The sequence below is a fragment of the Peromyscus californicus genome, unplaced genomic scaffold (genome assembly GCF_007827085.1).
Source record: "Peromyscus californicus insignis strain IS unplaced genomic scaffold, ASM782708v3 Scaffold_3__1_contigs__length_106647218, whole genome shotgun sequence".
In the NCBI taxonomy this organism is placed as follows: Eukaryota; Metazoa; Chordata; class Mammalia; order Rodentia; family Cricetidae; genus Peromyscus; species Peromyscus californicus.
In genome coordinates this window covers 106104032-106128592 of record NW_026294551.1, presented here as the reverse complement: position 1 = coordinate 106128592, position 24561 = coordinate 106104032, and the positions used below count along the sequence as shown (strand labels likewise).

The window sequence follows — 24561 nt, the reverse complement described above, 5'->3', positions numbered from 1 at the left end:
AGAGAACTCACATCTTAGACACTTAAGGTGAGGACACTGGAGGGGGAAGGGGCTAACACATGAGAGTACTGTTGTAGCTGGCAGGGAACCACATGGCTGCAGGATTGAATGAGCTCAGTAGTTTCGTGTCACTCTTGGAGAGATGAGGAAGCCATTCTATGTTTATTTAAACAGGTCAGGTGTTTCTACATAAGAAAACGTTTTAGGGCTGGAGAGATGGTTCAAAAGTTAAGAGCACTTACTGCTCTTCCAGAGATATTGAGTTCAGTTCCTAGCAACCACATGGTGTCTCACAACCATCTATAATGAGATCTGGTGCCCTCTTCTGGTGTGCAGGCATACATGCAGACAGAACACTGTATGTATAATAAATAAATAAATCTTAAAAAGAAAAAAGAAAAGTATTCTAAGATAACATCTCTTTCCTGTTCTTAGGTATGGACACAAGTTAAATGTGTCTGATTTATATAAATTAACAGACACGATTGCAATCCGTGAACAGGGAATTGGGCCGCTGGTGCGTCTCTTACCCAGCAGCCAGGCCCGCCAGAGCCCCCTAGGCTCTTCCCAGTCACATGATGGCTCCTCCACAAACTGCAGCCCAGTTCTGTTTGAAGAGTTGGAGTATCATGAACCTGTCTGCAGGCAGCACTGCTCTAATAAGAACTTCAGGTACATCAGCGCCCTCCAGAGAGTGTGAGCAAGGAATGCTTTCCACTCCTGAGAAGCGTCAGCTCACTGCTTGCTGTCTTTCCTGCAGTGAACATGAATTTGATCCAGACTCTTACAAGATTCCTTTTGTGGTCCTCTCTTTGAAAGTGTTTGCACCTCAAGTTCATAGTCTTCTCCAGACCCATGAGGGCACTGTGCCTTTGCTAAGGTGAGCCATGTTAGCCATTGGAAGTAGAGTGTTGTAGGGTCATTCCTGCAGTTTGCCTACTGACTGAACCAAGGATTAGAAATAGGGCTCTGTCCTGGGGTTGAAGTTTGAGAAATGGATCCATGCACTCAATATTTCAACAAGAAACTGGGTTTATGTTGAATTTCATAAAAACGAGGACAGTTTCTTCTCTGCAGGAAAGAGGTGCATCCAAATTGAAAGCTGTACAAGTGCCAATAAAGTGCATCATTTCATCTGTGTTCAGGTTCCAAGGCTGAGAGAAAATCATTCATCAGAGTACACCAGGCCACAGCCAAAGGCCAATTCCATACTTAACTCCCTACAGAACACTGCCCAAGAATTTCTAGAGCTGTTAGAATGTGTCACAGAGGCCAGTACTACAGCAGTTATTTCTCAGCAGATACAGATTAAAGCCTGCTGTTCAGCCTGCACTGCCCTTTTTATTATTTTCATTTAACCTTTACCCGCTTCAGCTTTCCAGATTGCTATGCTGCGGAGTTTGGTGACCTAGAAATAATGCAAGACAGCCCCAGGGGTGTCCCTTTAGAACACCTCATCACCTGCATTCCAGGAGTGAACATTGCCACTGCCCAGAATGGTGTCAAAGTAGTGAAGTGGATTCACAACAAGCCCCCGCCTCCCAACACTGGTAGGTGGGCAGGTATCAGGGATTAAGGCCTAAGCTCCAACCTGTCTACAGGGAGGCCAGGAGGAAGTTGTGGTTTTGATTTCAAACAGCAGCACCATTTTCACCAAAGTGTCTCCTCTGATCTTAAAACTCCCCAGATGCTAAGGGGTTGTTAGAATCTGACTTTTGAAAATACCAGCGTCGGGCCAGCAAGATGGCTCAGAGAGTAGAAGCAGCTGCCATGAATCCTGACAACCTGAGTTTGAGCACCAGGATCCACATGGTAGAAGCAGAGAACCAGCTTTCACAAGCTGTGCCATGCCATGAGTGCATGCACACACATACACATATTCTCTCTCTCTTTCTCACTCTCTCTCTCTCCCTCCCCCACAACCCCTTCTCCTTGGCCCTAATGTGTCTTCCTTTTTAGGCTTGCACCTGTTTCCTGTACAGGAAAGGTGAGAAGGTAACTGGGAGCTTGAGTCAGCAGCTCTTGGGGAGCTCTGCAGGAGCCCCTTCCTGAATCCATCCTCTCCTCCCTCTGTCTCTAGCTGCATAGTACCCATGGGAGGCCCACTTTGTGTCTTGTGACATGAGTCCACAAATCCCTTCTACTTCTATAAAGGTTTTTGTCTGATTTTTTTTTTAGGTTTTATTTTTAGGTTTTGTATTACTATTATTATTATTACTACTACTACTACTAATAATAATAATTATTATTGGAGATAGTTTCTTACTTGGATAACCCAGGCTTGTCTTGAACTCATGGATCCTCTTGCTTCAGCCTTCCCTGCCCTAATGCTGAGATTAAGGGCATTTACCACTATTCCAGCTCAACTTAAGTTGTTTTTGTTTTTGTGATGGTGCAGACCTGTTTATCATAGCATTTAGGAGACGGGAGGCTTGTTGTTCATAGTGTGGTCCAGTCCTGCTAGGGCTCCATAGTGAGACTGTCTCAGGAAGGAAGTAGGTAGCTAGATCTGTTTCTCAGTCTGTTTTCCGTCCTGCTCTAGTTACTGCCTCCCATAGCTTTCCGGTTAATATTTGAGCTCCATTATTGGTTAATTCCATTCTCATGGGTCACCTGCCTGGGGCCCATTTATACTATGTCTGTGGGAAAAATATTACCGATATGTCCAAATTATAAATGGATCTTTGAAATATAGCCAGTGTAGTTTGGGAAATCCTTGTTCATCCTCACTTCTGCCATAACCCTAGAGTACTCTGTGCTTTCCTTTGACACCTTTTGAGAATTAGGGGGAATGGTTTGCCTGCCTATAGTAAGATGGCCTGTTTGTTTGGTTATGTGGCACTTGTGTGTGTAAGCTGAAACTTGAAACAGCAGCTTGCTGCATAGTGAACACACTATGTTCACTGTGTCAGTGAAAATTATGCCTGAGGTCTTCTGTGTTTTTTCCTTCTCTAGACCCTTGGCTTCTGCGTTCTAAAAGTCCTGTGGGTAATCCCCAGCTGATCCAGTTCAGCAGAGAAGTCATTGATTTACTGAAGAACCAACCATCTTGTATACTACCAATTAGCAATTTCATCCCTTCATACCATCACCATTTTGCAAAGCAGTGCCGGGTTTCAGATTATGGATATTCCAAGCTGATTGAGCTACTAGAAGCAGTGCCTCATGTGTTACAGGTAAAGGGTAGGAGGGGTTATTTGTTCAAAGAAAGGAGTGTTCTTCCATGACTTCAGCTGCCACAGCCAGACACAGACAAATAGTAACCTCATTTCTCAGAAAGCTATACTGCACTAAACATCCTGTCAGAGCTTGCTTCAAAATGCAGGCACCCTCCCAAGTTTTGAAGAAACTACAAATTTCCAACCTGGAAGAATTCCCTAGAGGCCTGTGGGCATTTTCCTTCCGGTGTCTAGGGGCTGGTACCTTTCCAGCAGTGTTCTCTGGGATGCTCATTACAAGGGGCTGCTGTAAGCATCATTTGCTTGGTACCTACCAGGGAGTTGAGGGCTTTACCCTTCATAAGTTGGACATTAGTCACTGGACTAGGGTTTAGCATTAAATCCTATCTAGGCTGCCTGTAACTTCCCCTGATGACAGTGTTTTCGTAATTTCCCACTTGTTAAAAAGGCCTGAAAAACTTTAGCTATCTTTTAGAGTTGAAATTAGTCATCCAGACTGAGCATGTGTTCTTTCTCTTTGTGCTCACATGATCATTTGAGACAATAGCACTTTGAAAACAAATGAACCTGGCCCCAGACAGCTGGGCCATTGTTCTTTTTAACTGTACATGTTGAATTGTGTCCATTTCAAATGCAAACATTGTACATAGAAGGAGATAGTCTGAGAGTAAGAAGAGCAAGGAAGACAGACGAGGTTGACGCTACATATCTTTTGAGTTCTTCATAGTATAAGTAATAAGAACATTTCATTTTCAGATTCTTGGAATGGGCTCCAAGCGTCTGCTGACCCTTACTCATAGGGCCCAAGTGAAACGTTTTACTCAGAATTTACTAAAACTTCTCAAGTCCCAGGCCAGCAAGCAGGTCGTTGTGAAAGAATTCTCACAGGCTTATCATTGGTGAGTTGATGGGAAGCTTTAAAAAAAAAAAGCAGCCGGGCGGTGGTGGCGCACGCCTTTAATCCCAGCACTCGGGAGGCAGAGCCAGGCGGATCTCTGTGAGTTCGAGGCCAGCCTGGGCTACCAAGTGAGTTCCAGGAGAGGCGCAAAGCTACACAGAGAAACCCTGTCTCGAAAAACCAAAAAAAAAAAAAAAAAAAAAAAAAAAAGCAAACATTTTTTAATGCTCTTTCTTCCTTGTGGCTTTAAACAGTCCTCTCACATCTCTGTTAAGCAGTGTTTTTGTAAAACTTGTTACTATGACAACAGTTTTACCCATTCTTTACCCATTTCCCACGTTAAAACATAGGTGTTTCTCAAAGGACTGGGATGTCACAGAATATGGTGTCTGTGAGTTGATGGATATCATATCAGAGATCCCAGACACAACCATCTGCTTGTCCCAACAAGATGACAACATGGTCATTTGTATCCGCAAAAGAGGTATGTGGAGGGATGTTGTCTATCTCAGTAGTGCCTTTGTTTTTATTGTACTTTTGAGACCCAACTTCACTGTGTAGCCCAGGCTGGTTTGGACTTAGAGTAGTACTCTGACCTCAGCCTCCCAAAGTGTTGGGATTGCAGACATGATCCTAGTCATTGACTACTTTTAAATGAAATAGTTTTTTTGTTTTTTGTTTTTTTAGGGGAGGGTGCCCTTTTTTCTCCCTTTCTATGGTTCTTAATGGTTCCCTGGGAAGTGTGGTTTGTAAAACTGCCTGGTACACAGAACCTGTGTTCTTTGGAGGAAAGGAAGCCATGTGTCCTATAAGAAAGCACACTGGTTTTTAAGAATCTACTCAAAGGGGAGAAGAAGCTGTAACCAACACTTTGTTAAATGCTTCCCAACTGTGAGCCCCAGTTTCTAGTGTCCATGTCACTTGATGGAGACTCTGTCTTAGCTCTGAGAATTATTTCACCATGCATACTTTGGAAGAAAACAAATCATCAAAATGTGGCATTTGTCTTTCCAGTTGTAGTAGTTCAGTAGAATCAAGTCTGGGAGACAGACCTGTTAATTATATCATACCCCCCTGCCTTACTAGGTAGAGTGTCTTTGTGTCCCTGAGGTCACAGGTTTCCAGAGTTAAATAAAACTTAGAATGTATGTCTTTTCCCAGTTCTCTTCTAGTCAGTTTAAAATTAATAGAAATGAAGATCATTGTTTAATTTTCTTTTCTTTAATTTTGTTAAAGTTTTGATGCCTGATAGTCTTTTCTGCTGGCAACTTTGAACGGAAGATCAAATGAATAAACAAAAAATGTGTGAATGTTTAGAAGTGTGATTTCATAGAAGTAACATCGTATTGCTCGAAAACCTAGACCTCTGTCTGTCTTGTTCACATAGGTGTAGTGGACAGGTTTTATAAATTGTTCCTGTCTTGTAGGTGATGATACATGTGTCTCTCACCTCCCACAGTAGCAACCTCACTTCTCATGATTATGCCTTGAGCCTGTATAAGAACCATTGGCGCCGGGCGGTGGTGGCGCACGCCTTTAATCCCAGCACTCGGGAGGCAGAGCCAGGCGGATCTCTGTGAGTTCGAGGCCAGCCTCGACTACCAAGTGAGTTCCAGGAAAGGCGCAAAGCTACACAGAGAAACCCTGTCTCGAAAAACCAAAAAAAAAAAAAAAAAAAAAAAAAAAAAAAAAAAAAAGAACCATTGGCAAAGAACCTAGTACCAAGTGTTTAGTTGATTGTAGGCTGTGTGGCTGGGGAAGGCAAAGCTGACCTCTGTGACTCCAGTAACACCCTGCAGGCCGGTACTAAACACAGTGAGTGGAAGCCTGATGTCTAAGGTGCTTTGTTTTTTTAAAGAACGAACTCAGGATGAGATAGAAAGGACAAAGCAGTTCTCCAAGGATGTTGTGGACTTGCTGCGCCACCAGCCCCACTTCCGGATGCCGTTTAACAAGTTCATTCCCTGTTACCACCACCACTTTGGCCGGCAGTGCAAACTTGCATATTATGGATTTACCAAGCTGGTGGAACTTTTGGAAGCCATACCTGAGATTTTACAAGTAAGTGAAGAGATTCTAATTCTTTGTTTTTCTGAGCAATGTATAGAAGGTATTGTTATTGTTTTTAGTTATGAGTTTGAAATAGTCTCATCATTAAAACTGTTAGTAATTTTAGGTAAATGGGGGATTTGTTCTGTAATCCCAGAATTTGTAAGGTGAATGCTGGAGAATTCTATGATTGAAGCCAGCCTGGGTTAAACAGCAAAATAATCTTCGCCGGGTGGTGGTGGCGCACACCTTTAATCCCAGCACTTGGGAGACAGAGCCAAGTGATCTCTGTGAGTTTGAGGCCAGACTGTAAGTGAGTGAGTGAGTTCCAGGAAAGGTGCAAAGCTACACAGAGAAACCCTGTTTCGAAAAAACAAAAACAAACAAACAAAAATCTTCAACTTGTGTTAGAGTAATCACTGAAAATAGGATGAGATTGTTTAAATGTTAAACTGGGTATTTTTTGAGTAGTACCATGCTTCCCAAATCTCGTTGGCTGGAGGTGGGGGGGATTCATGATGAACTCTTCCAAGTGGGGTTGGATTTCTGTTATTAATTTTATCAACATGGTCTTTGACTCCAAAAGTTTTGTTAAAACTTTTTATTGTTGTAAGATATATATACCAGAATTTACCACCAGAAAAAGGAATGTCTTACATGTGTATTTGAGTGCCCAGGGAAGAACTTTCTGATCTTGCAGAACTGCACCTCCATAACCACATTCCCATCTTAAGTGACCAATGTGTACGTTTCCATGCCATTTAACTCTACATACAATCATGTATTCAAACTCCTCCTTTCTCCCTATGTGTTTTTTAAGGTGTTGGAATGTGGAGAAGAGAAAATCCTGACTTTGACCGAAGTGGAGCGATTCAAAGCTCTAGCTGCCCAGTTTGTTAAGCTTCTACGGTCCCAAAAAGATAACTGCCTTATGATGACAGATCTGCTTACAGAATATGCTAAAACTTTTGGCTATACATTTCGTCTTCAAGACTACAATGTCAGCTCAGTCTCTGCTTTGACACAAAAGCTCTGCCATGTTGTAAAGGTAAGCCGATGTCCTTCTACTGAGTAGGCTGTGTCATGGTCCACATGGGGTGTTGTGTGTACTGCAGCATTTCTGTACTCTGTGTGTCACAGCTGTGTGCCTTACTAGGTAATACAAGGTAGCTTGATTTGATACTTTAGATTCATGGTCTTCCTTTTATATCTTTTATTTATGACCATTCTGAACTTGACAAGGTCACTTTTTACCCTAGGGTGTGTATGCTCAGGTAAAGTTGAATCCTTCCAGAGAGTTCTTCGTTTCCAAGATTCCTGGGAAACTGTATCATTTATCTTCCATGGATCCTGACTCATTTAGGGGTCATCTTAAGAATAAGCACAAGCTTAGAATTGCCTTTGTCTTGTATAATATTAAAAGGACCAGCCTTAATATTATACTTCCCAGGGACTCAGGAGAGAAACTACAAATGGCGAGAATTATTTTTGGAAAATGAATCTAAGTACACCAAGCTCTTTGTCCGTCTACTTTATTCCTCTGAGATAAAATCCTATCAACACAGCTTTAGTTCTATTCTCATGCCTAGCTCCTTTCTTGCCTAATTTCTCTAGTCTTACTTCTGCCTCATCTTGGTCCTTCTCATCTCATTCTTACCCAGCTAGTACTTCCCAGTCTGGCTCTTCCTCATCTTCCATCCCATCCACACATACTCTCTGATCAAAAATCCTCCTTTGCCCTCTCCATTCTCCATCCTCAAGTTCTCTACTCCTTTCTTCCTCTTCATCTCCTTATACCTCTGAGTCCTCTCAAGTCTCTGAGGTATTTAGTTATAAACCCAAGCAATATCGATCCTCTGCCAGAGCAAGGTCATCAGGCTTGAATTCTTATGGGGTCATAAAGGTAGGTAAGAATTTTCCTCAGGCAGTGACCACCAGGCTTTCTTTTACAACACAAAATGGGAGTGGTAAAAGAGGAGGTCAACTGAGTGCTAAGGGTGGGTTAGTATATCAAAAAGGGGATCTATGTGTTCAATTACATTCCTAGAAGTGTAAGAAGTTAGGGATCTATTAGTAAGGTTATATAAGAAAGGAGGGTCTCACCCTAAATAGCACAAGAAATAAAGCTATTGCCTGACCTAGGAGACAGGAATTGTTTTGTTTGACCTTGAATGCTTGATAGATATTTTAGATAAATACACTGTTAGGAGTTCTAGGAAGCATGCATAGCATTACAAGAAAATCACTGTAAGAACCAGCAAGAACCAGCTAATATACATACAAAAGCTAAAATACCACCAAGGCTTGAGAAGAGAAGTAGCTTTTGTGATAGCTGAATTTCATTACGTTTTCCTGCAGCTTGCAGCACCCTTATGGCTGCAAAACCCTTTTAGAGGGCACCTTCTTCCTCTTCCCTGCCCTCCTATGCTGAGCTGACTTTCCCACTTATAGGTAGAGCAGCTGGACAGTTTCCAGAACATCTATAGCACAGGACTAGGGAATAATTGCCAGGAGGAAGAAATGGAAAGGGAAGCAGGAAGTGGTGGCACCATCAGTCAGAGGCACAGAGAGAATCTGGTTATATACTGATTGCCGATAGGTTAGAGGAAACAGAAGGGGACTGGCCAGTTGCATTCCATGAGACTTAGGTGGGTGGAGGTGACTGGCTTGCTGCTGAGAACAGCACTTAGAGTAGGGTCAGCAATGAGATGTCAAGGGAAAATGGCAGCAGGATTTGCCACAGCTTTTGGCTAGCTTGCTTGTGAGAGGAAAAACGTGATGGCCACAGCTAGATATGGGGGATGAAGGGAACTAACTAATGAGCAGCTGGGCTAATATTCAGGTGCTGCAATTGAGTGTGTTTGGGAGTATCAAAGAAGGATGACTTGAGAAATGAGCAGACACAGGCAAGAAGGGCTTCTGGGAAATGAGCAGACACAGGTGAAGAAAGGGCTTCTGGGTAGTATGATGAGGAGGTGGAGGTGGACCAGAAGGAAGGACTGCCTTAATCTTTCACAAGAATGAGGGCTATTAGGTCGGCCCTAGTAAAACTAATTCTGGCATTTGTCACCAGGAAAAGAGTGCTATGTTATCATTAAATGGAAGGTTACGGTAACTGTTTAAAGAGAAGAGGAGTCAAGACTTAAGGTAGAAGAGCTCAGAGAAGGTCTGATGTGTGGAGTCAAGGATGAGGAACATTGTGCACATGGCGAGCTGATGCTCACAGATGGATGGTAGAGACAGCAACCATTGGCATATCACACAGGTGCGGGTTCAGAAGCGGATGGCTGGGCTCATGGTGAGACCTGGCTAGATGACCACAACAAAAAGGACTTAGGGGCAGAAGAACTTAAATTGTTGACAGGAATACGAGTGAACTAGTGGCCCCTTGGTGCTAAGATGTTCAGCAACATGAGAAACAGAAGCCTGGCCTATAATCCCAGGACCTCAGGAGGCTAAAGCAGGAATACTTGAAATTCAAGACCAGCTTGGGCAACTTAACAAGACTCTGTCTCTGATTTTGAAAAAAATAAAAAGACTGGAATTACAGCTCAGTAGTAGAGAGCTTGCTCAGCTTGCAAAGCCCTGGGTTCAGTCCTCAGTACTGCATACAAGGAGAAACAGAACCAAGTAAAAAAGGACTGAGACTTGAGAGAAAACAGGGGAGATTGAAGAAAGTAGTACTGTCTAGAGGTTTGGGAGCAGGTCCATCTTTTCCTTTGTTACATCATTAAAAGGCAGGCAATTAGTATTGCCAGAAACCCTGAGGAGTCTGGCAGAGCCAGCACTGATACCCAAGGAATAGTACATCTGAGTTTCTTCTTGGGGTTTTTAGTCTTATTGAAGAAAAAATATAAAAACAGACTCAAAATGGAAGCTTGAGGTCAATTAGAGTTTAAAAAAAGAAAAACCAGGTAGGCAGGCTGTAAATTTTGCTGTACCTAGAATAGAAGAGTGGAAAAGAGAGGAGACAAAGCCATTTGAAAAGCTGGCACAGAGGTCAGCCACATGGTAAGGAGGGTAGTTTTACAGAAAGTATAAGGAAGCTCAGAGTACCAGGGAACATGTTCCTAGGCTCTGGCTGCATCCAAAAGAAAAGACAGAAGAGAAAAAGGAATATAGAGCTTTCCAAGTCAAGACTGAAAGGTGGGTAGACAAAGCAGCCATGCCTCATGGTGACTTGTGGGTGGGGGTTGGAAATTCTGGAAAGGAAAAATACTTTGTCTTATGATGAACCCACACATCATTTAGCTGAGTCTTTTTCTTGAACAACTGAATAAACAGTTTTTAAAGAACATTTGTTATTTTTTATGTATATGGGTGTTTTGCTTGCATGTATGTGTGTGCACCACGTATTTGCAGTGCCCACAGAGGCCAGAAGAGGACTTTGGATCCTCTGGGACTGGAGTTGTAAATGGTTGTGATCTGTCATGCTGGGAATTGAAACCTGGTTCTCTGGAAGAGCAGACAGTGTGCTCTTAACCAATGAGCCATCTCTCCAGCCCTTATCTTAACTGAGGGAAGAGTTAAGGGTGTGTTTCCACGTTGAGGTAGATTCCATTCCTTAAAGGGTTGAGAAGGACTTATTCTTCGCTTCCTGCAAAGGCCAGTCTGGGCTACATGAGACCCTGTTTCAAAACCACAAAAACGCAATCAAGACTCTGAACCAGAGCCAAAGATTAATTAATGGGAGTTGTGGTTCAAGTAGCAAAGGCAGGAAAAGGTGAGAGACCCAGTGCAATCCTGGCTGCCCACTGGAGCCTCATGGGGAGCTTGAGGGAAATGCTATGCACAGCTTCTCAGGCTGTCTACAAGATCCCTGAGTGTGCTCCAAACATTGTTACTTCTGAACCATGTCCTAGATGATTGAGATCAAGAGATAGGTTTCAGCAGAATCAAAGAAACAGAGTTTTGTTTGGTTTTCTTAAAAAGCAACAGTATTGGTAATTGGTCTGGGATCCTAAGACAGTGACTTGAACCCTCTGGACTTGTGTCCAGTCCAGAGTGCATCTGAAAAATAAAGATGTGCTGATGCTGGGCTGAGTCAAGAGTCCTAAAGAGGACAAGCATGTGATCCCTCGGGTCTTAATGTGGGTGATGAGCCCTTTGGTTCTTGCAGAGAAAGCAAAGCCAAAGGGGAAGAAGCCTAAGGGAGAAGACTGGATCCACTGGCTGGTGGTACAAGTGCACAGAGCTCTACTACCTGCAGTTAAGGTTTATGGCAGGTCCTGCATCTGAAGGCCAGTGATCTCTCTCAGTCACCAAGCACTTGTCTTTGCCTTGGTATTTGGTGCCCAGACAATGCCATATATCTTTTACAGGTTCCTTCCCTTAAGTTCTTTGTCTCCTTGAGAATCTGAAATGATCAACTAGATACATAGCAGATGAAAATGCCAGCTTTAAAATTAGTTGTAGGGCCTCAGAAAAGTGCAGTTCTCCTTGTGGTCACCAAGCCTAGTCACTAGCTTGGCTAAGGCATGTCAGTTCTGAAATGAATGATAAGCGGCGCTGGCGGCAGCGCTGGTTACCGTGTGGAAAGGTCACGAACCATGGCCACGACTACCTAGTTACAGAGAACTTTATTAGGAGGAAGGGGAGGAGGGATAAAAAGACCAGGCCTGGGGAGGAAAGAGAGAGAGGAGTGGGGGCCGGAGGGAGCAGAGCAGAGTGAGGGTGGGGTCTTTATCTGGTTTTTTTAAGGCGCAGATTACATGACCATGCCACGTGCAGTAGTCGCCAGTGCACACTGATGACATAAGACGCAAGACCCTGAGCTGTGCATGTGTAGCTGGAGTAAGGGCAGAATTCTAACATTCCAGACGTTTTGCTTATTATAAAAAAGCAAGGGGCTTTGAATAGGAATAGGGGCATCGTTTCTCCCAGAAAAACTGCTTCCAGCTGACTTGGTGGGCATCAGTTGACTCTTGGGGGGTTAGGCATCCTGGGATGGTGGGCTGTCCTGCTGCCTTGGAGCTGTTCATCCCTCTTGGCTTCACACTCTGGCTGCTTTTGTGTCTGACAAGATGCTGGTAAGACAGAGAAAGTTTAGGAAAAAAAAAAATCAGTATTTTTATTTTCTTTAGAGTGTTCCCAGACCAGGGGAGTTTGTGTTTGGCACTTATCTGAAGTAGATTTGACCTGTCCAGATGGACTTAAGCTGGTTTCTGGAGCTTGGAAAAAGTTTTGAACATATTAAGAAGCAGCTATGAGAAAATTAGTGATCATTGTAGTGTTTAGTACTCTGCTTGTATTGGTTAGTGTTAACAAGAGAGACAGAGAGATTGGAACATTTTTTAATTTTTTTTTTAACCTGAGATAAGCTTTATCAGAGACAGATTATTTTAAGGCACCTGTTTCCTTTACTAGTTTAGCATCCAGGAGACACACGTGATAAATTGTTGAGAGCATTTAACAGTAATAGATGGTTATATTAAATTTTTTTTTTAGAGCCCAGATACTTTTGGGTCTGGGGGTGTAAATACCTTTTAACTGTTACAGTTTCTTACTTGATTATCCCTGGACTCCAGTTCTGTGGTGGTCCTGTAACCATTAGCTGAGCAGTTAATTAGAAGAGGGAACCAGGAAGAGAAAAGCTTGTGGGGTGAGACCTCATTCTTCTGGAATTAGGGACAAGGCAGAGATCAGTGCCCTGTCTGTGTGCATGAGGAGAAGAAGCACTTCTGACAGGTCTGGAGTGAGGCACATGGAGGGAGCAATGAAATGAAAGCTCCTACCTTAGCTGGAAAACCTTTTCCCATATAACCCTGAAAGTACAATTAAATCTAAGACTGTCCTCCCTACCCCAACAATAGGGAAATGAGGAGAGGTGAGACCCCAAAACTCCCAGGACTGGGTTAGTGGCTCTGGTGTCCAGAAGGAAGGAAATGGATCACTTCCATGCTGCGTTCTGGGTTCCCTGCAAGCGAGCCTGTGGCCAAGCCTAGAGGTCCGCTGGAGGTCTTAGCTTGATGCTCCCATGTCCCTTGGTGCCTGGGTGCAGTCAGCTGACCGGTTGTCTTTCTAGGTAGCACTTTGAACAAGGCACTTTGAACTTTGTCAGGGCACGTACTAGCCCGCATGGCCTCTTTTTTTTTCCCCCCTGCACTTAAAACAAGGACCCAGCGGCTTTTGGGAGCCAGTCGGACAGCGTGTGCCAGCACTTGGCAATTCTGTTCTCGGGCTTTTTCATCTCTCCCCTGGTATACCTTAAATGCCACAGCTGAAACTTCCACCTGTGGGGTCAGGAGCCTTGCTTTCCAGATGCTTAAGTTTTAGCCCTTATGTTGGGGAGGTCTGGAAGACAAGAGACAAGATTTTATTCCGTGTCTTGAATTTTTTTTTTTCTTGATGTCTGCTGGCTTGAGGACAGCTTTAGGAAGACCTGCCAGGAGGCAGGGTGTAAACTGATCTCTGGCTGAAGAGCCATCCATCTTGATTACTGTGATCCCCATGTGGGTCCTGACCATAAACTTATTTGCCTGCATCCTAGCCTGCTTTCAGACCCGTCTGTGCTTCTCAGGGCAGCTTGAGAACAAGTGGGAGGAGTTAAGGTGAGTTAAAGCCCGCCCAATGCCGGAGAGCAGAAAGCAGAAGTCAGGTAGACAGAAGTGGTTGCACGTGGCAGAGAAAGAATCAGAAATGGAGAGGGAGAAGGGTTCAGAGCTTTGGTAGAAAGCTTGGGGATAAGGTAACTCTTTTCGTTTGCCTGTTTGCTGGCAAAAGTTAGATAATTCCTGTGAAATATCAGGGTTCAAGCAGCCAAATTTAATGGTATCTGGGGATATTTAAGGCATTTGTCAGAGGAGGGATGGAACCATGAGAAGGAAGCCCCTATGTCCCATGGCTGCAGTGCCAAGAGAGAAAAATAAAAAATTAAAATAAAGAAACAGGATCAGACTCCAGTCCTAGTCAACCCCGAGGTTGGAGAAGGATCTATGAGTCAGCTCAGGTTACTCCCCGCTTCATCAAGAGAGGAATAAGGGCTGGGAGCATATGCAGCATGAGGACCCCCTGGGGGTCCGACAGCATTGACCTCTTCATCAAGAGAGAGAATGAGTTGGTGCAAGTGCAGCCCGAGGACCCCCCAGGGATCCAGTGCGAGGAATATAGCTCAGGCTGCAGTTGTGGGAAACGGCAGGGGAACTCACCAATCTTGGTGGCATGTGTGGTGTGTGCAGAGCGGTCCGGTGGCTGGATAAATGAAAAAAGTGGAGCACGCAGTCACAGGTCTTCAGTATAGGTTTCCGACAACACTCAACCCTGGACACAGAGCAGGCAGAATGTCCTATCTGAGTCTACGGCACCAATGAAATGAGTGATAAGTGGTGCTGTGGAAAGGTCACAAGCCATGGCCACAACTACCTAGTTACAGAGAACTTTATTAGGAAGGGGGGAGGGATAAAAAGACCAGGCCTGGGGAAGAAAGAGAGAAAGATGGGGCGGGGGAGCAGAGAGGGGGGGCCTGCATCTGGCTTTTTTAAGGCGCAGATTGTGTGACCACACTGCGTGCACATAGTCGCCAGCACACACTGATGATGTAAGACACAAGATCCTGAACTGCACATGTGTAGCTGGAGTAAAGGTAGAATTCTAACAAGTTCACCTGTCTGTCTTTAAGGAAAACAGCAAGAAAGAAAGAACACAGAAGCAGAGAACCACAACAGTGTCTTCCAAATACTGCATGAAAGATGAATGGGTGGAGTTTGGGCTTATGGGTTGAACCGTAGGAGGGTGAAAGCAGTTTCTGCTCCAGTCTCGTTCCAAGTGTTGGTTGCTGTCACAAAGAAACCCACTCACTCTGTTGTGTGTAAGAGCCTCTGTTGGTCTTGTTAGTCAGAATGAGATGATCTGAACTGGGTTTGCATTCTCCTTTCTTTAGGTTGCTGATCTGAAGTCTGGCAAACAGATCCAGCTGATCAACAAGAAGTCTCTGCGGTCTCTCACTGCCCAGTTGCTGGTGTTATTGATGTCTTGGGAAGAAGATACCTATCTTTCTGTTGATGAGCTTAGGAGACATTACGAAACCACCCACAGTACTCCTCTTAACCCCTGTGAATATGGATTCATGACCTTGACTGAACTACTGAAGAGTCTGCCTTACTTAGTGGAGGTACATGTGTGAATGGGTCTTTAGACCCATCATATTGGAAGCTTCTCAGCCCAGCTCTTCTGGAGTCCTGTTAGGTCTGCATTAGTATTGTAGAGCTGGAGGAACACTGGAGGTTCTGAAATTGGCTGGCCATTTTTCTTTTTTTTACTAATTTTATTTTCCCTCCGAGACAGGGTTTCTCTATGTAGCCTTGGCTGTCCTAGAACTCACTCTGTAGACCAGGCTGGCCTTGAACTCACAGAGATCTGCCTGCCTCTGCCTCCCAAGTGCTGGGATTAAAAGTGTGTACCACCATTGCCCACCTCTTTTAGTAATTTTTTATCTTTTGAAATTAAAATATAATCACATTATTTCCCCCTTCCATTTCATCTCCCATCCCCTCTCATATACCCCCTTCTAGCTCTCTCTCACATTCATGGCTCTTTTCTTTTTTAAAAATTTGCATTTATTTATTTACTGTTAGATTGACTTATTTTATGTGTATGAATGTTTTGCTTGCATTTATGTATGTGTACCAAATGCATGCCTGGTGCCCACAGAAGTCAGAAAAAGGCTTTGGAGCTCATGGAACTGGAGAATAACTGATTGGTATGCATACGGTTTTACCATTTACAAAAGAAGAACAGAGATTTGCATATTGAGACGGATGTTCTTGTTTGTTTTCCTGTAAAAGAATCTTGGCTGAATCTTGAAACTGTAGGACCTAGAGCATCTTTGATGTTTTTCAGAGTTAAATAATAGCAGGTTGGAGTGAGCAGTAAAAACGCTACATTAATAGCATATAGATGCAAATCTGACTGAGGTCATTCAGGCAGCATTTGTTGGTGTTGCATGGCAGGACAGCATGTGTAACGCTGAGTGTGTGATACAGTGTGGAGAAGTGCTGTGGAAACACCTTGGGTTCATTATGAGTTTGACTTTCCAACTAATTTTTGATTGTTGGGATTCAGAAACATTTTTATACTCCTAGTTTTTTTGCAGTCTCCACATGTAGTTTCAAAAGCTGGGTACCAGAAGACACAGGAGTTTTGTGTGTGTTTGCAAGGATAACCACCATTGTTCGGCCTCACATTATTTCTGGAAGATGAGAGCTAGTGGCCACAGCCACTGTGTGTCTATTGAGATTGTCTCATCTTTCCTGTCTGCTTGCTTTGGGCCTGCTTTCCTTCCTTGCTCACACAGTTTCTTCAAACTTGACAGAATTACACTGCAGAGAAAACAAAGTTGCCCTGGGTTGTTTAGCCTCTCTGGAAGGCCTTGCCATGAACCCCTCCTAGGGCCCTGGGAGACCTTTCTGTGAGCCCGTCCTAGAAACCAAGTTGATTTGGGGCCTTCAGAGTGTTCTTGGCAGAAGGCCTTCAACCAGAGGGGACAGAGGTGGTCACTCGGGAAGTTTCTAATCCTTCTCTCTCTTCTGGGCCAGGTGTTTACAAATGATAAGGCAGAAGAGTGTGTGAAGCTCACAAGCCTATACTTGTTTGCAAAGAATGTGCGGTCTTTGCTTCACACCTATCACTACCAGCAGATTTTCCTTCATGAATTTTCCGTGGCCTATACCAAGTATGTTGGAGAAACACTGCAGCCCAAAACATATGGCTTCAGTAGTGTGGAGGAGCTATTGGGAGCCATCCCACAGGTAGGTGTTTTCCTCAGCTTCCGAGAAAGTGTCTTCCTGAAGAGCCATCGCTGACTCCTGATCAGAGATGTAAGGTGCCATCAGAGTGCTGCCAGATAAGATGAATGACTTTAGTGTTTCTCAGTGATTTTCTAAACCTTTATTCCTGTGTGTCAGGTAAGTAAGTTGCAGGCTGTCCTCCCTAAAAGTGTGCTCAGTGGTCACGTAACCAGATAGGACACTTAAGCAGATGTCCTAAGTAGAGTGTGGCTCAGTGAGGGTGGACAATGGCCCAGGCAGGGCCCACTTCGTGAGCATAGGAATCCTGGAAGGGCAACATCACAGATGTCTGAGTTACCATGTGGCAAGGAATATGCACAGGCTGTTGTGGTAGGTAAGGTGGCATGCACAGATGAACAGCCAGTAGCTGTGAGAGGAAGAGAATCTATTGTGAGAGTGCTTGCTTAGCTGCATGGCAAGTGTAAGCATTGCAGCTTAGATGGAAAGGTATCCTGGCAGCTAGAAGCCAAGGAATGCCACAAAGTCACACCACACAACAAACCTTACACAAGATATTTATTGGGAATAAGCCAGGAGGATGGCTGCCTCTGCTCGAGCAAGAAACAGCAGCAAACTGAACAGGATAGAGAGCTTATACAGAGCTTCTTGAGAAGGGAGTGGAACTTTTCGGGGATTTCATGTCCAGAGATTGGGCTTTTTGCTCTGCAGGATGGGGGGCAGCAGTTAGGGCAATTAGAGTATTCTGTGGGTGGAACCTGGCAGAGGTCCTGGGGTGGTGGGGGAGGGACTTGGCCACTCCTGCAGTGTGGGGGCAGAGTCCAGCAGTTAGGGAAGTTAGAGTATTCTGTGGGTGGAACCTGTCAGTTAGAGGTCCTCGTGGAAGGGGCCTGGCCACTTCAGTGGCTCGTGGGGCTTACAGCAAGGCTTTGAGTTGATCCTCAGTACTGCAAAAAATAGAAATGAAAAAATGCAAGAATGCTAGAGCCTCTGCTAGAGTAGGAGCTGTTCTGAGGGCCTTGCTCCTCCAGGTAGGAGCTTCCCTTTGCTGTGGGGAAGGCAGGAAAGCTTAGCTTTACCTTTGGAAAAGCATCACTGCTGTCCACAGAAGAACTAAGAGATACTGGAGTGGAGGAGGGAACTTATGCAGGGTCCTGACTGATGCCAAGGCCCTAGAAGGTATCGGTGAAGGAGGTGAAGCTGGGTTGAAACACATGGGGGCACCTGTAGTCTAATTCTAAACCCCAAAATATTCCAAAATTCTGGAAGCAACATGACACCACAGTGGACAGTCTACCCTGACCACCTGTGATGAATTGCAGTCAAAACACTTTTTTTTACTATAAAAACAAGGGAAAATACATCTAAAGTGCCTTCAGGCTATGTACAGTGTACAGTGCTTATGAGATAATAGATGAATTTCTAGTTTAAATGCACCCAGACCACAAATTATCTCATTAGGTATATGCAAATACTCCCAAATCCAAAACCCCTCTGATTCCAAGCATTTGAGACATAGGGTGCTCGGCCTCTGATGAAACAGTAGAAGAATGCCTGGAAGCTGAAGACAGGGATTTGGTGATAGATCTGAGGTAGAGACCCCTGGGAACCAAAGCTTACTCCCACCCTGACCTGGTTGAAGGTGGAGAGCAGTACCACTAGGTCAGGGCTGCTGTTTTACTGTCAGGATCAGCAGTTCGTTGTAGAGTCTGGGAGATGCTGTCCTTTGAGGTTGAGTTCAGTTTCTATTAGAAATGTAAGTACTCTGATGTGGGAAGTTTCTGGATTTAAGTCCCAAAACTACAGTAGACATTATTGAAGAGTCATAAGTACTTTTTATACTGTGTCTTGTGATTCTGGTTACTCAGCTTTTTCTGGGGGCAGAGGGAGGGTGTTTCTATCCTCTGCTATCTGTGAAGCTAAAGAAAGGACATAGAAAAGTTGTTGGCATTTACTGAGTTCTGATTCTGGTGTGTGAGAAGCAGGCATTGAAGCCCCACTCACCTGAATGTTAGTGTACTTTCGCCTCCTTTTCTACTGCTTAACCAGATGTGTATGTCTTTACACAGGTCGTCTGGATAAAGGGACATGGTTATAAGAGAATTGTAGTGTTAAAAAATGACATGAAAAGTAAGCAAGCCCCCATTCCCCTCCCTTGACTCAATTGTGATTCTCTCACTGACCTTTCTCACTGATGGGTGATCTTTTCTTCTAGACCAGCTGAGCTCCCTTGGCCTGTTCCCTGCCAGTCATGAAAACCAGCCTGCAGTTAGCAGACAGATCCTGGAGGTCTCAGAATCTCGAATAGCATCAGAACTCCAGCTCAGAACAGGTACTGGGTACTAGAGGAAAAGCAACAAAGTAGGTAAAGCCTTAAAGTTCCAGGAGGAGGCTTGGGGTAAGACACTTGGAGGAAAGAGGACAGTGGGCAATTTCATTAAGTTAAGCATTCATAAAAAATTAGATGTATTTCATTTTTATGTGTATGAATGTTTTGCCTGCATGTATCTGTGCATCATGTGTACGCCTGCCTGGTGACTGAGGAGGTCAGAAGAGGGCATTGGATCTCCTGGAACAGGAATTATGGATGGTTGTGAGCCACTATGTGGGTTCTGGGAACCAAATCCAGGTTCTTTGCAAGAACAACATGCTTTTAACTGATGAGCCATCTCTCCAGACCGAAACATTAATTTTTTTTTCCTAGTGCAATTTGGTGTGTAGTTTAACAGGTCTATATGTGGTAGTATTGAGTGATTGGCTAAGTAAGATCCTTAAAGAATATCCCAATTCAGGTGTTTTTTGATGTTTACTAAATAACTGTTTAAAACTGTGGTGATAGAAGGAAAGAAAGCCTAGCCTCAAAGACCTGGGGACAGAGTGCCAGGAAGGCTAAACAGAGGTGGATGGAAGGGTAGGTGAATTTGTTGTGCTGATAGTCTAATAGAGTTCTGCTAAAGCCTGGTCAGGGTGAGTAGGTACCAAGGTTGATGGGCTATGCTGAGCTGGGTCATTGCTAGACTAGATGTGGAAAGGACACAGCACACATGCCTCATGAGGAAAGGGGCTCAGGGATCTGACATGGGGCGTGACATACAGTGGTCCAAAAGTGCTCCTCCAGGTAACTACTGAGTCATAGGCTTTATGTAGAGCCAGCTCTGTATCACAGAAGCCACTCCAGCATCCTATAGACTTGAACTCAATCATTAAATGTAAGAGGGGTCTTCACATAACATCACGAGTAGATAGAAGGATTACTGTGCCTTGTGCTTTGAGAAAAGCTATTTCCAGCATCTGACATTGCTGAAGCTTCTTGGCCCTGGCTCCTTCTACTGCCCCAATCCTCGGCAGTTTGGTTTCTCTTCCAAAGGCTCTTCCTTTTTGGGCCTCTTCAGAGACCAGTGTTCTTAAGAACACAAGTCTTCAGCAGATATTGTTTTCCAGGAGTATTCTGATAATGGCTTTGTTTTTGTTTATTATATATATTATATACACACATAACGAGTGCTTGAGTATTTCATGCTGATTTCTGGGGCTGAAGAAAGCTACAGGAGCAGACCTTTGTGCCTGTGCTGAATGTAGCCGCCTGCCTTCTCTGTGCAGGGCCCAGCCAGATGGAGCAGGAGCTCCTGCACCTGACCAACAGCTCCCCTGTTGACCTCCTCTGTGCTCCTGTCCCTTCATGCCTGCCATCCCCTCAACTAAGACCAGATCCCGTCATCCTGCAAGCCACGGATCTCATTCAGTTTGAGGAATACCCTCAAGAGCCTCTGGGTAGGTCACACCGTGTATGCTGGTCACTTGTCTGTGGGTTTAGCAAATGACTCATGATGCCAGTGTAGAAGGTGTCTGATGGACAAAGGGTATAAAAGTACTTGTGCTGATTATTCAGACTCTTCCTTTCCTTGTTGGGGTTTTGACTAATAAATTTAACTTATATATCAAGTATAATCTGAAGTTGGGGGCCAATGTCACCAGGCTGTGGAAGAGCCTTTTGAGTAGTGAGTCCTATCTCAGGTCGTCTGGGACTTCTGGCCTTCCCACCATGTCTGAGGTTCAGCTGCTCCTTAGACAACAACTGTCACCTGCTACACAAGCCTTTGCTTTGGGTCCAGTGGATACTAGGGCTTTAGGAAGCTGGTCTGAGCAAGGTACCTATGGTTTGAGGCCCTAGAGTATATCCTGTGACCTGAAAGCCAAGAAAGCTGACTGGCCTTTTTGTTGTTGTTTTGGTTTTGGGTTTTTTCAAGATAGAGTCTCACTGTAATTCTGGCTGTCCTGGAACTCACGCTGTAGACCAGGCTGGCTTTGAACTCACAGAGATCCACCTGCCTCTGCCTCCTGAGTGCGAGGATTCAAGGTGTGTGCCATCATGCCTGCCTGAAAGTTGACTTCTTAACATCCTAACTTAGTGCTAGCCTGGTGTCAGGTGTTGGGGCTAATGGGGCCTCCACCTCCACAGGTTAAGTGACTAAGGCCTCTTGTCGGTCTGTCATTCTGCCTTCTTTGAGGAGTCCCAGCTGCTCTTTGAGACCCTTCACTTTCCCCTCTTTGTCACTGTATTCTGACTATTCCTTTTTCTGCCCATACTTTCTTCTCTACTCTAGGCTTCCACTGTCCATAGTCTTTTTAAGCAGGGTTTGACACTTGTGACCCTAGACAGGGCCTGAAGAGTGTTTGCTTGGAAAGACAGTAAGAGCACAGGCTCGCGGTGCTTCTTTGAAATGAGGGGTTGGGGGGGGTAGAGCTGGAGAGTTGCTTCTTCATGGGGCTCTGGCACATGTACACAGGAGCTCTTCCAAATGCTTGTGACAGAGGAGAGCTAGAACCTAAGGAACACAGTTCTCTGCCCATCTCCTGAGGAGAAGCTGGGGCTCTGTCACCATCACTTGGCCTGTGTCATTGGCATCAGGGGTCCCTTGCTATACACAGAAGGCATCTAAGGCACAGTGGTCTGTCTTTCTCAAACATATGTGGGTTACATGTGCTCTAAGACAGTTGACCTTCTAAAGTAGCTATGGTTCCATGTGACTCTCCTCTTGTCCCTGGTGTCAACACCATGGTGAGCATGTGACCTCTGTAAGAAGAATGGGCAGGTCCCTGCTGCCTCAGAAAGTTCACATGAGGCCTATGAGTCTTTGGTCACCAAACAAAGAAATGAAGAAGCAAAGAGTCTGAGGATGAAAACCTAACCTTTGATAGGTAGTCAAATATGACCTATCTAAAATTTGTAATCCAAAGAGAGGTGATCTGTCATTTATAAATATTTGACTTTTTGTGACATACTATTGACCATGTAGCTAATATCTAAATTGTGACATAAATGTGACATTTTGGTTGTTGGTTTGTTTTGTTAGGTTTTTTTTTTTTTTTTTTTTTTTGAGACAGGGTTTCTCTGTGTATCTCTGACTGTCCTGGAACTCGCTCTGTAGACCAGGCTGGCCTCAGACTCAGAGAACTGCCTGCCTCTGCCTCCAGAGTGCTATGATCAAAGGCGTGTGCCACCACGACTAGCTTGTTTTGTTGTGTTTTTAGACAATATCTTGATGTGTAGCCAAGGCTGACCTGGTACTGTGGTAATCCTGCCTCAGCTTCCTGAGGGCTGGAATAACAAGCTGCCTATCACACCTGGTTCTGGTAGGGTTTTATAAGCTTGTTTTTGTTTTTTAAATACAGATGGACTGAAAACCAGTGCTGCTTATGAGACCTAGAACTAAATCTATTTACTTTTCTGTCTTTCTAGGAATTGTAGTTTTAAACCAAGAAGAAAAAACTGAAATTCCAGTACCAGTGAAGGAGGGGGGGACACTGCCCTGTGACTCCTGCTCACCTTGCAGCCCAGCATCTGCCCCTGCTCCTCCCAGTCCCTCCTTGGAAGCCCCCACACCACTGTTCAGCAAGGACACAGTGGAAAGCCCAGCCAAAAAGCAGCCCAAAAAAAGAGTCAGATTGGCAGCCAACTTTTCTTTTGCACCTATAACTAAGCTTTAACTCCCATTTAAACACAGAATCAAATTAGGATGGGGGGGAAAAAAAACCTGACTCTACACACAGAAATGGGCTTAAAAACCTCATTTTCTGTCTTGACCCCAGAAGCCACTTTTATAGATGGTCCATAGGGCAATGTTCCTTTTGAACTTTCAGATGAACTTTTTTTCCCTTTATTTCTCTCAGTAATTCGAAAGAACTCTGGCCTTCATTAAGGAATCCATAATATATTTACCAAATGTTTCTAAACTATTATGAAATGTGGGTAGGAGGGAGTAAGCAGCAGCGGTTGATCACTCAGCAGGAAGTGACTTAACTCCCATTGAGCAACCTCTGTCTTTTGCTTAAGCAAATGTTGTTATGGTTGTTGGAAAAGCCAAGCATGTATGTCTGTGAGCCTGTGGGTCACACACTGGGGAATGAGTGAGCGGCAGGAGGGCCATTTTCAGACTGACATAGGAAGGTTCCTGGTTTCCAGGTGACTTGTTGGTGTGCCTTGTTTTTTTTATTTAACTATGTCTGTGGTTGACCAATGTGGCTTCATTTCAATTTTTAAATGTTTCCATTTAGGGATTCCATTTAGGAGCTTTCTGTAAAGTTGTTTCACGCTTCCTTTCTCTGTCCCAGTTTGCTAAGGATCAAGTTAAGGAAAGGAGATGGTCTCGGTGTCACAAATTTAAAGTCAGTGTTTGAATGATGGCACACATTACTAATGTGTTGAGAGGTGGTGTTGCAAAGAGTCTGATTAACTATGCATCAAACGCATAGATTGTAAATCAGCTGAGTGGCAAGGTGCTTCAAAAAGAGTGGGTTTGATACTATTTCCACTATAGGAAGAGACTGGAGTTCTATCTGTAATGTGAAGGCCAAGATTAATCAACCTAACCTTTTGTTTTTGTGACTTTAAAGTTGGCTGTAAATCTGGGAAGTTCTCCATGTGACGATGTGTGTCCATGTTAGTTCATCTTGTCATCTTTTAATAATGTCTGGTTTTTCTGTTACTTCTCACTATTGGAAGCACATTTGGGATCGTTTTTTGTTTTTGTTTTTTTGTGGTGTCTGATGTTGGCATTTAGGAAAAGCCAGCCTTTGTGGACACCACCCTGTGGAATGACTTTCTCTCTGAGTGCCTGAGGTGTCCGCTCATGAGTGGCCTCTCACTCCTGCTGGAGAGACCTGACATTTACAATGGATTGTATTTGTTGGGCAAAAAGGGCAGATCCATTCATAGAGCAGAAAGAACCTGTTGGCACACAGTCGTCCACTAGTTAGATGGTTTCTTTGGTGGGAAATGTTTATATTTGGTTTTTTCTAGAAAGCCAGAAAATGGATTTTTATTCCATAGCCAGCATTTTGAAAAAATGTCACAAAATTAAAGGCACTAGAGGGATATTTTTACCAGTTGGATTTTTGTTGCCAAAATCTTTTAAATGAAGCCAGTGATTCCCAGTTCTCAGCACATGACCTGCCCAAAATGAAGCTGCACTGGAAGTGCTCTGCAGGCTTGCTACACTGTGCAAAGCCTGCCGGCACTTCCTCTTCAAGGCCTCATGGCACTTCCTCTACAGATTAGTACATAGGAAGTAAGATGGCATGTGTGCAATTTCTCTGAGGCTTTTAAGCAATGTAATAGTGTTGAGAACATGAGTTGCCTTATTCACAGACATCCTAAGGATAAGCTTGCTTGCTTAGACTTAAGGTTTGCAAG

The 24561-nt window shown here is 44.2% G+C and overlaps 1 protein-coding gene across 2 annotated transcripts in view; it reads left to right on the top strand.

The window, feature by feature from the left end:
- Marf1 (meiosis regulator and mRNA stability factor 1) overlaps window positions 1–24184 on the top strand; it is a 48800-nt gene extending 24616 nt beyond the window's left edge. For both annotated transcript variants that reach the window (XM_052759591.1, XM_052759590.1), the window contains exons 14-27: window positions 436–672; window positions 761–880; window positions 1375–1550; window positions 2956–3176; window positions 3936–4078; window positions 4428–4561; window positions 5936–6138; window positions 6947–7174; window positions 15005–15235; window positions 16659–16871; window positions 18938–18998; window positions 19084–19200; window positions 20469–20639; window positions 22609–24184. In XM_052759591.1, coding sequence (XP_052615551.1) covers window positions 436–672; window positions 761–880; window positions 1375–1550; window positions 2956–3176; window positions 3936–4078; window positions 4428–4561; window positions 5936–6138; window positions 6947–7174; window positions 15005–15235; window positions 16659–16871; window positions 18938–18998; window positions 19084–19200; window positions 20469–20639; window positions 22609–22856 — 2503 coding nt within the window. In that variant the 3' untranslated portion in view covers window positions 22857–24184. The remainder of the gene's footprint in view (window positions 1–435; window positions 673–760; window positions 881–1374; window positions 1551–2955; window positions 3177–3935; window positions 4079–4427; window positions 4562–5935; window positions 6139–6946; window positions 7175–15004; window positions 15236–16658; window positions 16872–18937; window positions 18999–19083; window positions 19201–20468; window positions 20640–22608) is intronic.
- The last annotated feature ends 377 nt before the right edge of the window (window positions 24185–24561 follow it).